We start from the raw sequence: 14,005 nt of genomic DNA, 5'->3' as shown, positions 1-14,005 counted from the left end.
ATAATATAGCAGAATGCGTTATGAAGTTTTCATTCATCATTAAACATCCTCTACAGTGATCTCTGTTTTGTTCATTCAGTGAGTTTAAGATAATAATATGAAATGCATGTGGTATATTTCGTGACTCAAAAATAAAACTTTTTTTCCTTATTTAGGACATCCGAAATCTTTAACCTGCATGGATCATACACCAACGTGACTAATCTTAAAATTGCAAAACTGAAAAATTCAAAATCTTTAGAGAAAAATATGTAATAAAGATTTTTTAAAGCGATAAAAATATTGATATTAACGAAAGACTATAAATTTACTTCAGACTTTATGTCTAAACGAAATACTTAACAAAAAATTGTCAAAATAGTTATATTGTATTATACGAGAAGAGTTAAATAATGAGGATGATAAAATATTGCTTGTTTTTTCTACGTTGTTTACTTGAGCCGTTTTTCAAATTGCGAGGTTTGAAGAAGAGACGACGATGCCCGCCGATTAAAAATCGAATTTTGTTGCTGTCGGCGACAGAAATTGCTCAGAAAATCCGTAAAAGAGAAGTAAGTTTACTTTGATATTCGATTAGATTCGAAAGATTTTATTCATCTTAGAAGGCAATATTAGTGTTCATATAAGAGTTATAACAATGTGATCGTAACTTTTGATTGGTTTCTGCCGAAATCTGCCATATGTAATATCACAAGTTTTAAGTTGCAGAAATTATCGTTTTTTATATTATCAGTTGACATATAAATAAATAGAAGTTAATACTATAATAGATATTTTATACGCGAGTTTTATTTTCTAACTCGTCTACATTCTCTACAGTAATAGTCAACTTACACGTAACAAAATCAGTTTAATCAACATAAATTTGGTTATTAATGGCCGCAGTTTGTCTTAACTCTTATTATAGAAACACTTGGCAATATTATTGTCAAATTGATGCATGTATTGAAAAATCATTCAATATAATCGAATCAAAATTATTCAATCTTAATAATTTAATTTTTGGCAGATCAGCTCCGAGGAAGTGATTATTACGTATGTAAAGCGATGTAATGAAGTGAATCCGTTGATCAATGCCATTGTAGAAAATCGTTTCGATGCGGCAATTGAAGAGGCACGTGAAATCGATAATTTCCTGCAGTCAACTATAATAGACGATGCAAAAATCGCGAGCGAGAAACCGTTACTCGGGCTACCTATCACAATTAAAGAAAGTATTGCTGTTCAAGGTGAGTTACGCACTTTCATCTTTCCACGATTTGAATTGGAAATATAGTATATAAATCTGGAGACACGGTAGTGTCTCGTCGCTAAGCCAGGCACAACGACACTGCCGTGCCTCCTTTACGCTATTTTAATCACATTAAATCGATATATTCATATTTACTTATTTTCACTTATGGAATTAACTACAATGGACTTTTATGTAATAACACGAATTGTCCTAATTTTGTATTTGATCGATATTTGTCGAAACTATTGACTCACGTTCACTTTTGTTGTTCGTGCAAATTCCCCAAAGTATACACTATACATTCAATAGTCTCAGCACGTCTTACATTTTTGCTAACAACTTCGTTTAACTATAATATGAAATTATAATATAATAAGTATCTATGTTTTCTTTCACTTTATTATTTTCAGTTATTCAATAATAAGTAGCGAAAAATTATCTATAAACGGAAATTATAAGTAAATTTCTTAAATCAGGAGATGCGGTAGTGTCTCCCCGGCTATGTTAAAAAAACTACTAGTTAATTTGAATTTATATATAAAAGATTAATAATTGACACTACAAGTTTTTTATCCCGAGCCACCAAAATCTATTTTTGGAGGGTACATAATTACTAAAATACAAAAAAATACAAAAAAATTTTGTATAGCACGTAATATATCCTGAAAGGCGGTATCGCCACGAGTGATATGAACTAAAAAAATTTAAAATCTTCCGAGTGACCTTGATCTTGACCTTGACCCTCATTGTAAAAAACGTAATACAAGCAATCTGTATTCATACTTTTTTATATTAGGTACAATAAAAAAAAATTCCACGAATAAAGAGAATGCTGAAACTTGAGCGACAGTGTATTCACTAAAATTACTGTAAAAATTATGTATTAATAGAAAATATTTAAATAATATTATATTTTTTGGAGATATACATTTAATACTCAGCTTAAGATAAACTTGCATTTAAATAAATTTATGTCAAAGAAGTTGTTCTTTTTAAATATCAATTTATCTCAGGAAATTTGATGTTGATAAATATATACAAATAAGATATATATTTTCAACAATTTATTACAGTATAATTCATCCTTTCTTATTAGTAATTAAGATTGATGTCGCCCGTATAGTTTTTACTTTTTAGACTGCGCGTTGAGGTGCGAAGTCACTGTTCTTATGTTAATGTTTCTCTCCTTTTTTCTTTGTTTAAGACGTTTAAGTCATTTCAAACTCGTCGTTAGTACATATGACTACGATCTAGCAATTTGCACGGTTTAACGAAATTGTTTTCCTATCAGTTAACTCATCATGATAGATAATAAGCTTTTCTTGGAATTTGCTAAGCTATTTTCTTGGAAGTAATATATGTTATTGCGTTAGACATCGTTTTACCATTTCATATACTGATTACTATGCATATCCAAAATGGTATTGACACATATTTACATTTTAAATACATTATAAATTAAAAATTAATCCTATAGAGATCTTTTTCTTCTAGAAAAATTATAATTATGCAGTACTTTGCATACATTATTTAAATGTCGTAGCAAATCATAAATTAATTTCTCATTAGATGTCAGAAACTTGTGTATATCAAAAATTAATGTAGAAATTTTTGAATCATTTCTGAGATGTGTGTGTGTGAAAAATAATATATTTATTTTTTATCTCAGACATCATTACCATACTTCGCATAATTTTTGAAAATACATAACATAAAAAATTAATCTTAAATATCTAACTCTATTTTCCTAAACAATAATAATATCAATACGAAAGATCATTTTAGGACAAACAAACAATTGATCACAAATTAAAGCTGATTTATTTTAAACATTAAATATCATATGTAATTAATATTAGTTTTCACAACAATATCTCTTGCAAGATGTATTATCGTAAAAAATTAATATTAATATGAAAAATTAATATTAGTATGAAACTATAAGTATATCATAGTGAAAAATTCTATTAATTACATATGCATGATTTATAACATTTAGAATAAACTAATTTTAATTTGAGATCAATTGTTTGTTTACTCTAAAGTAAAATCTTTTTTTACCGATATTGTAAAAAAAATTGTTCATGTATGAATATAAGTATATAAATGTTTATAAACATACATAAACATGTATAAATATTTATAAACACATCTTCGGTGAAAAAATTTCACTAAAATTATTCCACGTTTTTTTTGGAACGTTTCAACGAAATTACTAAAAATTTGCAGAAATTTTACTAAAAGTGAATTTTTCAGCTAACATATTGAAAAATTGAACTAAAATTTCTTTAAAATTTTGCTGGAATTTTTATTGAAGTTTCTTTGAAATTTTGGTGAAAATAAAATTGTAGCTAAAAATCACTGATATTAAACTAAAATTTTCCTGAAATATAAAAATTTTGCTGAAAAGTGTTCCAATACGTGAATTAATTTTTCCACCAGGAATGTAGTTACATAAAATATATCCATACATCTACATGTTTATATATCTTTCTTTCTTTTATAAAACTGCTTTTCAAAGTATAATAATAAGAAGAAGAAAACATCAAAAATATAATTAAAAGATTACAACATTATTTATTTAAAAAAAAATAAAATTTAGAAAAAATGTAAAAGAATTTTTCATACATAATTAGATATGTATAATTTTATATAAATATACATGAGCAATTTTTTTATATTTCTCCAAATTTGATTTTGTTTTAACAAATAATGCAAAAATTATACTTTTAATTAATAATTTGTAATGTGTTTTCATTATCATTATTATATTTTTATTATACTAACAAATAATTTTACAAAAGAAAGAAAGATGTATGGACATGTAAGGACATATTTAATTATTTATATATAAAAGTTTATACGAGTTTATGTATGTTTATGCATATTTATATATAATATGTATTTATGCATAAAAACTTTTTTCCGGATTATTACATAATATAAAAATATATTATGACGTAATATCTGTAAAATAATTTTATATATACTAATATATAGTTTAAAATACAAAAACTTATTTGTTTAGGGATGAGTTATTCTGTAGGAATGAAAGATGATTCCTTGAGAGAAACAAAGAGAGCGACAGAAGATGCCGACGTCGTGGCAAGAATTCGTAAGGCTGGTGGGATTCCTCTTCTCGTCAGTAACACTCCAGAATTATGTTTGTGGTGGCATACATTTAACAAAATAACTGGTACCACCAGGAATCCCTATGATACACAGAGGACTGCTGGAGGCTCTTCCGGTGGCGAGGTATATATATTTCCTTCTACATATATAATGATGCGAAAGAGTTCTTTTATAACTAAAAATTCTTATTATAAAAAATCGTGAAAGTTAAAAATTTTTATATAAATAATAGATTTAACTGAACTCAGAAAGAATATCAATCTATTTTTATTCCTTATTAAAATCTTTTATTTATTAAAAATGTACATTGAGATAAGGCTCAATATGTTTTTAAAAACAAATAATATAGAGAAAGAGGGCAATGAGCCAATAATATCGTTAAAATCTTTAAATTATAATCTAATATATTGCGAAGAATATCACGTAATTATGGCGTTTCGTCCCAGCTTCCACTACTGGACTCATCAGTAAGGTATTGTAGTGGAAGCCTACCTTAGACGCCTGTTTAAGTTATTAGATCGAGAATCTATATATACAGATATACGCGTATCCAAGCACTTGCGAGAATTTTTGCGAATATCTATAGACCTCTGATGGTGAGTCGACGTAGTAATATTTTTCGCAATATATTTATTCAAAGTAATATATGTATTACCCTCCCACCCTCCCCCCCAACTTGCGCGCCGAACAATCGTCCGGCCGAACCGAAATATTCTTCGCAATATGTTAGATTATAATTTAAAGATTTTAACGATATTATTGGCTCATTGCCCTCTTTCTCTATATCTTTTATTTATTTTAACTTAGACGACTATTTAATTATTTATTTATTATTTATTTATTGTTTATTAATTGAATTGACGATCTTCTGGATCTGCGTGTGATTGTATTTGAATGTGAGCTTGAGGTACACTATATCTACTCCACTCACACAGCTTTGCAACTGATTGGCACATAACATATTCGACAATGTTAGAAGATAGTTCTCACCACATTTCAATTGCAATTACACGTTTGTGATTTTGGAAATGTGAATTGCGACACACACACTCCAAGATTGACATATATATCATAAGAGCGGTAATTGTAACATCTAACTGCTGAAGATGGCTTAAAACGAGAGCGCTGAAACGATACGAAAGTTTTTATATATTAACTAATTCTAGCGCAATATTCAATCTGGCGCCGATTCCTATTGCCCAGATCTTATATTTTATGTTATTATATTTGTTAATAAATAATGGAATTTTGTAATTATTAAAAATTGATGTATCTAATCAGGCTGCTCTTCTTGGATCTGGCGCTTCAATCCTAGGTCTGGCTTCAGACGTCGGTGGATCTGTTAGGCTTCCAGCAATGTTTTGCGGCATTTTTGGCCATAAACCAACACCAAGTAAGTTTCCATCAAATAATTAATAATAATAGAATCAGATAATGCAAAATTTGGTAAATCTTTAGATTAGGAAATCCCCCCAATGACCTTGACATATGTTGTCAAGGACATGATCCTGAGTAATCTCCAACAGGTTTTAGCCATCGCTCGCCCTTCGTTAAAAAGTTTAACGAAGAAGCTCGCACCTATCATGTCGTTTTATGTTGTAAAATGTATGCGTAAATGCCCCTACGGGGGGGCTCCACTACTGTTAAAAATAACTTAACCCAACCCATTTACTGGCGTGAGGTATTATAGTTCTCGCTTCGCGTAGAAAGTCGAAATCCACGTGCAACAGTATAGGCATCTCACTTTCCGTGCGAATATACTTTAATGATTGTACTTCTATATCACATCAACAAATGGATTCGGTTAGATTATTTTTAACAGTAGTGGAGTCCCTCCTATGTATGCGTATGTGAGCGCGCGCGGCATATTATCACTCATATCAATAGGAAGTACAAACTTGTGCAGAAAAAGTTTGATTTTTCTGTACAGTTTAAGGGTCTAGGTTTAACGTAAAAATAATTACATCACGGTATAACGCGGTATAACATATGTTATAAGCATATTTAGAAAACATATCGTATAAATAATTAATTAATTAATTAATTAATTTAATTTAATTATTTTAAAAAAAGGGGGAAAATACACTCTAAATTATATTTTTATATCATTCAAGTCTTGTGTGTGTTTGTGTGTGTAGAAGCAAAAAAACAAATATGCTTTATAGCGCAATAATTTTGTCCACCTAGATTGCGAAAATACCCCACTGTGCGAGACGGCTAAAACCTGTTGGTGGTTACTCAGGGTCATATCCTTGACAACATATATGTTAAGGTCAAGAACATTGGGGGGTCCCCCTAATCTAAAGATTTACCAAATAATTTTATATTTTAGACTGGATATCAGTAGAAGGTCACAAACCTAGCGCAAATGATAAAAATTGGTCTACATTTTTCGCAATTGGTTCAATGGTCAGATACGCTACAGATCTGCCTTTATTATTAACAGTGATGTCACAATCGGATGAAGCCAGGATTACCTTTAATAAAAAGGTCAGTATTTTTTTAAATAAACTATTGCTTATATATATTATATATATATATGTACTTTTTTAAAATATATTTAATTAAAATTTTTTGAGAAAACACGATATATAATATATGTGTACACACACACGCATCGCTTCCTCAAAAAATTTTAATTAAATATATTAAAGTATTGTTACTAATATTAAAAAAATTAACTGATAAAATTAATATAAATAGACATTATTCTATTAAAGCTTATTTATGCAAGATTTGCATATTCACACAGGTAAATCTGGGCAACATAAAGTATTTTTATATGGATAATTACGGCCCATCTACAGGTTCAATAGCAACTGAGATAAAAGATGCAATTTCCAAATTAATAAAACATCTGGAAATAATAAGCGGTGTTAAAGTGGAAAAAGTATGTCAAAATTTTGTTTATATTATAAGTATTAAACTCTTAATTTATTATCAGAAAGATAATCATTAAATAAAATATGGACATTATATGTGTGGTGTAATACAGTAATAACTTTTTTTCTGGTATTTAATTAAGAATGATATATATACAATAAAATATATATATATATATATACAAATAACACGTCTATTTTATAGACAACGACAAACAAAATTAAATATTTTTATAGGACCGTGAGAATTTAAACTATTATATGATTTAATATTGTGTTTTATTTCTTTGATCATCTACAGGCAAATTTTGAAGACATGAAACGATCTTTTGAATTAAGCTCAGTTGTTCTTCTTACTATAAAAGACATATATTCAATGTTTAATCGTTGGGATAATCCTAAGGTACAGTTAAATGATGAGATTATTAAAATATGGACAAATATATAATTTATATAACAATTTTTCAGAAATCGAAGAATGTGTTTATGGAAACACTGAAATATATTTTCTTCATGTCACAACATACTTTTCCTGCTATATGTTTCGGGCTATGTAACAACATTGCCAAAAGTTTATTTCCAGTCTCTACTCATAATGAAATGATGGAATTAAGAACGCGATTGAGAATGCAATTTGAGGTAAAGTGTCTGCAGTGGATGATCAAATCAAATTATTATCATTTGCATAAATTAACATTTTATTATTAAAGATGTAATTAACTTTTAAATATGAAAATGTAATATAATTATAATAATGTCCGCATTGACATTTTTGATTAGGAACTGTTGGGTGATAACGGCGTATTGATTTGTCCATCCTTTATCTCATCAGCGTATTATCCTCACGAGTGTTTGTACAACATAACCAATTACACATTCATGATGATTTTCAACGTGCTAGGATTTCCGGTCACGCAATGTCCACTTGGCTTCGATAAAAACCAACTACCTATTGGAATTCAGGTACAAAAATAAAGTCATTACTTTCTGTTTGATCATTCATAAATTAAAAATTGAATATTAACTTATTTATGGAAAGAGTTAGGAAACAGACTCAGTAGTCTATAACTAATAAAGTATTAAATATTGCTATACTGTATCTATAGATTGCTTGTTAATTTATTTACAATTTTGAATTTGTAATTGGTAAACTCAAAGTTTATTTTTATAAGATTTTTATAAGAACCATTTATATTTAATTAGTTTTAACTTAATTTTTGTAGATTGTCGCGAATCCGAGCTGTGACCATTTGACGATTGCTGTTGCGCAAGAAATCGAAAGAAAGTTTGGCGGTTGGCGAGAACCACAGGACAGAGGAGTCGTCTGAAGTATATCTAATATAATTTACGGCGTTAACAATATTTGATTATAATTAAAATTGTATTATAATTTTCAAAATATAAAAGATAATTTTAAACTTAATGTATTAAAATTTTCAAGAAACAATTATAAAGTTTGATATAATATTTACAAAAAAAAAAAAACGTTATTGCGAATTTATTTTGTATAGTTTGTGTATTATATAATTTTATTTTTAATTAAAGTTTAGTCAATCAATGTATATGTATATAGTATATATGTGTATATATATAGTATTAGTATAAAGGGGGTATATAATTTAAATTAATATTAATTTTAATTAAACTTTAATTGACACAGCATAATTTCCGAATTACTTGTAAATTTTATCAAATAAAAAAACGACAAATTTTCGACAACGTTAAAAAAAACTTTTTCTTTACATCCATGTATAATTTGTGAATCACGTTAGCTTTTAACGATATGATTTTATCGAGTTTCCGCAGCACGTTGTATTTTTAATATTTCCTCCATTGTGTGCAGGGCCTTACAGGAAAAAGGCTGGAAAAAGGCCAAGATAATAAGGCTCTTATGTTAAGCCCATGGCACATAGAAAAACGTAAGACCGTAAACGTAATCAGTAAGCGAATTGACCAATCACAGTTGAGAACGTAAGCGGCCGCCGCTACGTTCTCAACTGTGATTGGTCAATTCGCTTACTGATTACGTTTACGGCCTTACGTTTTTCTATGTGACGTGGGCTTTAGGATTCACACTGTATCCAACCATCCAACTTTCGTCGTACGACGACTTTGCAACCAATCAGAAGATAAATCCCATTCTACATTAGTCGTATCGTAACATCGTAAGCAACGTGAGACTTCTAATGGGCCTTCTACAATAAGTCATAAGTCATAAATCGGAAGTAAGAAATTAAAAATTGACAACTGTGATTGGTCCATTTCTAGCTTATGACTTATGATTTGTGACTTACGGCTTATTGTAGAAGGCCCATAATTGACACATCGGATTGGCTGTTGCAACAAATTTATGACCTGCGACGTCTACGATACGACTAATGTAGAATGGGCTTAAGATTTTGCTTCGTATCGATGATACACGATTTTTCTGATTCCTAATAATAAGGGTCTACGCACAATAGGAGAAATATTAGGAACAGATATTAAATATAAGAATTTTAACCTGTCAGAAAACGCACATTCCACAGTACACAGTTCTGAAAGGTTAATATTCTTATATTTAAAATCTATTCCTAATATTTCTCCTATTGTGCGCAGCCTAAATCTACCCCATTGTGCGCAGGTTCACATACGCAGACTGGTATATCAAGTTTCTAAGCTAAATAATTGTAAATTTTAACTATTCTGCAAAAGTGGATGTGAGCTACATGCCAGATCCACTATTCTGAGGATAACGCATATACTTTTCAAGACTGATGGTAAGTAGATATTCGCGGTTCGTATAATCGTATTCGCGCTACATAAAATGTGGATCAGAATAAATATTCCTCCCTGCAACTACATATATGTATGCTTACTTCCATGCGCGTGATGTTTATTATTAAGCTTAAAAGTATTAACATTAAAGATATATATTAGAGATTTCATTGAAATCTCTAAATGCGAATTAATTGCCGGGATCATATATATGTATATATAACTTATTTAAAATATAAACACGCGCGATATATTTTAACATATTTGTAAAAAAAATGGGTGTAATATATATCTTTAATGTTAATACTTTTAAGCTTAATAATAAACATCACGCGCATGGAAGTAAGCATACATATATGTAGTTGCAGGGAGGAATATTTATTCTGATCCACATTTTATGTAGCGCGAATACGATTATACGAACCGCGAATATCTACTTACCATCAGTCTTGAAAAGTATATGCGTTATCCTCAGAATAGTGGATCTGGCATGTAGCTCACATCCACTTTTGCAGTGGGCAGTAGTGCGCGGCAGTATTTTGTGGTTACAGGTTTTAGGTCGTTATGTCCTCTCTCAGGTTTCTCTCTGCTATTAGGTATTTATGGAGAAAACGGCCGACCTCACCGATTTAAATGAAATTAGGCTCATTCGACGCGTTTTTGCACAAAACGAAAGAATCTGGCAGAAAAAAGTGTCGCTCTGCCCTACGAACCGAGATATTAAGCGTTAAAGTTGACGACTATTCAGGTTAAGAAATCTGTCATACCGACTACATGTAGTGTTACGAGTATATGCCTTCTTCATGCTCTCTGACTTTGTCTGACTTTGTGTTTTTCTTGTCAGATTGGTTCATTTCATGCAACACGTCTATTAAGCATAATTTTATCAATACTGGAGGTAAAGCTCTTAAATTGAATATTTACAATGTTTAATGAAATACTCGTTAAAATATAATTTATATTTTGTTGGACATAGGTTGCACAAGGAAAGATGTGTTCTTTAAACAATTGCTTATTTGATGGTAGCGATGATGGTATACCTGAAAACAGAAAAAAAGATTTACCGTCGTAAGTGTAATAACAAATAAGAAAAAAATAAGGATAATTAATTAGAATACCCCCTCTTAAACTTTAATAAAAATGTACTCATTTGACGCATTTTTGTTCAAAATGAAAAAAATTGGCAGAAAAGCAGCGATCTCTACCTCGTGAATAGAATTATTATACGTTAAAGTTCGGGACTTTAGAGGTTAAGATATCTACCATCCCGACCTGGTACAGCGCTATTTGTACGTTCTACTTTAATTACTCTGAATAGACAAATTATCAGTTATATAAACATAAATTTACTGTTTCATAAACAACAATTCACTACCTACTTTAAACATAAATTCTCTGCATTAGCAATGAATTTGTGTTTTTAAATCAATGAATTTGTATTTATAAAGCAGAGAATTTGTGTAATTAAAGCAGAACTTATACATTATACTGAATCTAGTTGGAATGGCAGATATTTAAACCTCTAAAATCTTGAATTTTAACGTTTAATAACTTGATTTACAAAGTCGTCCACTGTGTTTTTCTGACAGATTTTTTCATTTTGAATAAAAACATATTGAATGAGTACTTCTTTATTAAGATTTTTTAAAGGAAGAGAATACTCCAAATAATCACCAAAATAAGATTATTGAATAAAATCATATTTGTGTTCAATAGAGATATGATACTATGCAGAAAATGCAAACATGAAAACGCCAATATTTTATTAGTTGGTCAAAGTGGTTATTGCAAAGCTTGTTTCTTGAATGTTACAAACCACAAGTTTAGAGCTGCACTTGGTAAATCTAAAATTATTCGCCGTGGTGACAAAATACTGATCAATCACTCTGGAGAATTAAATTCCACTGTGCTCTTACATCTCATTAAAGCTGGCATGAGTGAATCTGCTCACAAAAGACTTATTTTTGAGATAGTAATTTTGTATGTAGATGGTAAGTCTGCTAAGTCTAGAATTTTTTAACAATTATGCAGTAATGGAGATCATTCTACAATAACTTTAACTTTAAAAAATATTGTTAAGATTATGGTCCTGAATGTAGGACTGTCAGTGATGGGTAAAAAAAAAGGAGAAATGTGACTCTTCATAGAAAAAATAAAACAGATTATTACTTTATTGTGTATTAAATTCAATATACAAAAATGGAAAACAATTTGAAGATATATAATATTTATTTCTATGAAAAGGAAAATCTTTAACACAACTTTCTTTGGTACAATCACTTTCAGTATAAAAGAAGTTTTTACTTATAAAGTATTTAAAAATATGTATTTTATGTTAGATACGAAATACATTCTAGAATATAGTTTTTTAGTGTCATTTTTAATGAAATAAAATAACGCTTAACATTTTTATATTAAAAAATGAACTTTTATTTATTTACATTCTTATTAAAGAAAATGATTGGATACATATTTATCATTGTTAGTTACAGTATTATTACTCTCAATTCAAGTCTTAAAAAAAAAAACTAATTATATGTAAGAGTAGTTTTATTTTAGGCCCCATTACTGTATAATTAGCAGAATATTTTATTTTTTATCATATATTGAATTTTTTTATTATGTATTTATCGTGTAAAATTTTGAGATTGAGAGAATTCTGTTGACAGATAATATGCAAAAAACCAATGAAAGGGACATGCTGCGACATAAAATTGCTGAGGAAACAAAAGCTTCAGGATTTAACAGTTACGCTGTATCAATGAGTCAAGTTTTAAACGAAGAAGATACTCTGGATATAAAACCGATGGATCAAGAGATAAATTATGAAAATGATAATCGACTGCATGCGATATTGGCTAATTTATCGGATAATACCTCAAGGACGGATTTTCTTAATCAGTTACGTCGAAGACTACTACTATCGGCAGCTCGCAAACTTAATTGTAATAAGATATTTGTAGCTGATTCTGCTGCAGACATTGCTACAAAGGTGCTTGGAGATGTATGCTTAGGACGAGGCGCGCAACTTTCCATGCAAGCAAACTTTTGTGACACTCGATGTGTCGACATTAAGATACTCAAACCGATGAGAGATTTTACACAGCCGGAATTGGTATATTATTCAAAGTACCATAAGATAAGTCCTGTTAAATCAACACAAGCTAGTATAACGGCAACTTCTATACAGGCATTAGCATGCAATTTTGCAATGGAACTGGAATCTCAATTTTCTGGTACAATATCCACCGTATTCCGCACAGCCGATAAAATAAGCCCAAGGAGCAACGTACAGCAAAGTATAGAAGATAATTGTGTTCTTTGTGATGCAAGATTGGACTTTGTCCCTTCTGGCAATGAAGTGACTGCCATGAGGGCGATCGAGGTTTCCAAATTGGTATCTTCTAAATGTAGTAATACAATAAGTTCTAATAATGAAGAAAACGGAGTATCACATACAAATTACCTTTTTATGCACTCGGACAACAATGGATGTTGTAACGATAATGTCGATTGTAATTGTGAGAACAATAGAAAGAGACAAGTAACTACAGAAGACATTTGGAGGCATCTCTGTTATAGTTGTAGACGGATATTTCAAAATTCGGATATTTTACACAACTTACCATTACCATTGTTATTCACCGTTCAACAACGAACAGCTTTAAAAAAAATGAGAGAGAAAATTAATGATTTCTTGTTATGAATGGAAATAAAAAACTGTTGCTTTTTTTTTAAACCTAGTGCACAAGATGATGAAAAACGAGAGATTTTTGTACATTAATATGGTAGAAATCAATTAGTGAAATTGTATAGGCTTTAAAGAATTGAATCAAAATATGTGCGTTTTTAGTATTGCAAATCAGAAACGTCCGTTTGCTTTTTTTACACCTTGGAAATTGTTCGATAACTATGTCTTTCTGCTACATGTTATCTCATCTGAATTCGGTATTAACATTCTAGAGCTAATCGAGCTTCTCAATCCACTACGGATTCAAAA

General features: G+C 29.6%; 2 protein-coding genes across 2 annotated transcripts; both read left to right on the top strand.

Moving 5' to 3' along the window:
* Nucleotides 1–392: 392 nt before the first annotated feature.
* Nucleotides 393–8,595, top strand: LOC108779387 (fatty-acid amide hydrolase 2-A). The gene is made up of 10 exons (XM_018546797.1): nt 393–551; nt 1,010–1,229; nt 4,263–4,489; nt 5,648–5,759; nt 6,699–6,856; nt 7,119–7,256; nt 7,550–7,651; nt 7,717–7,887; nt 8,029–8,211; nt 8,472–8,595. Exons 1-10 carry the CDS (start codon nt 393–395, stop codon nt 8,574–8,576), a joined length of 1,575 nt encoding a protein of 524 aa, XP_018402299.1. The 3' UTR covers nt 8,577–8,595.
* Nucleotides 8,596–10,785: 2,190 nt separating this feature from the next.
* On the top strand, nt 10,786–13,711 carry Ctu2 (Cytosolic thiouridylase subunit 2). Its single transcript, XM_018546807.1, has 4 exons — nt 10,786–10,903; nt 10,982–11,073; nt 11,722–11,996; nt 12,675–13,711. The coding sequence occupies exons 2-4, from the start codon at nt 10,997–10,999 to the stop codon at nt 13,709–13,711; spliced, it is 1,389 nt and encodes a 462-aa protein (XP_018402309.1). The 5' UTR covers nt 10,786–10,903; nt 10,982–10,996.
* The last annotated feature ends 294 nt before the right edge of the window (nt 13,712–14,005 follow it).

This window comes from Cyphomyrmex costatus, unplaced genomic scaffold (genome assembly GCF_001594065.2).
Source record: "Cyphomyrmex costatus isolate MS0001 unplaced genomic scaffold, Ccosl1.0 scaffold59, whole genome shotgun sequence".
NCBI lineage: Eukaryota > Metazoa > Arthropoda > Insecta > Hymenoptera > Formicidae > Cyphomyrmex > Cyphomyrmex costatus.
The sequence above is the reverse complement of the archived record's forward strand: the minus strand, read 5'-3'. Positions and strand labels throughout refer to the sequence as shown.

What these genes read in the sequence shown, in the direction of transcription:
- Ctu2 (XM_018546807.1), top strand. Translation starts at nt 10,997, where the DNA reads ATGTGTTCTTTAAACAATTGCTTATTTGATGGTAGCGATGATGGTATA. An exon ending in AGAAAAAAAGATTTACCGTC is followed by an intron (nt 11,074 to 11,721) that starts GTAAGTGTAATA and finishes TGTGTTCAATAG; the next exon opens with AGATATGATACTATGCAGAA. An exon ending in AGTAATTTTGTATGTAGATG is followed by an intron (nt 11,997 to 12,674) that starts GTAAGTCTGCTA and finishes TTCTGTTGACAG; the next exon opens with ATAATATGCAAAAAACCAAT.
- LOC108779387 (XM_018546797.1), top strand. Translation starts at nt 393, where the DNA reads ATGAGGATGATAAAATATTGCTTGTTTTTTCTACGTTGTTTACTTGAG. An exon ending in GATTGAGAATGCAATTTGAG is followed by an intron (nt 7,888 to 8,028) that starts GTAAAGTGTCTG and finishes ATTTTTGATTAG; the next exon opens with GAACTGTTGGGTGATAACGG. An exon ending in AACTACCTATTGGAATTCAG is followed by an intron (nt 8,212 to 8,471) that starts GTACAAAAATAA and finishes TAATTTTTGTAG; the next exon opens with ATTGTCGCGAATCCGAGCTG.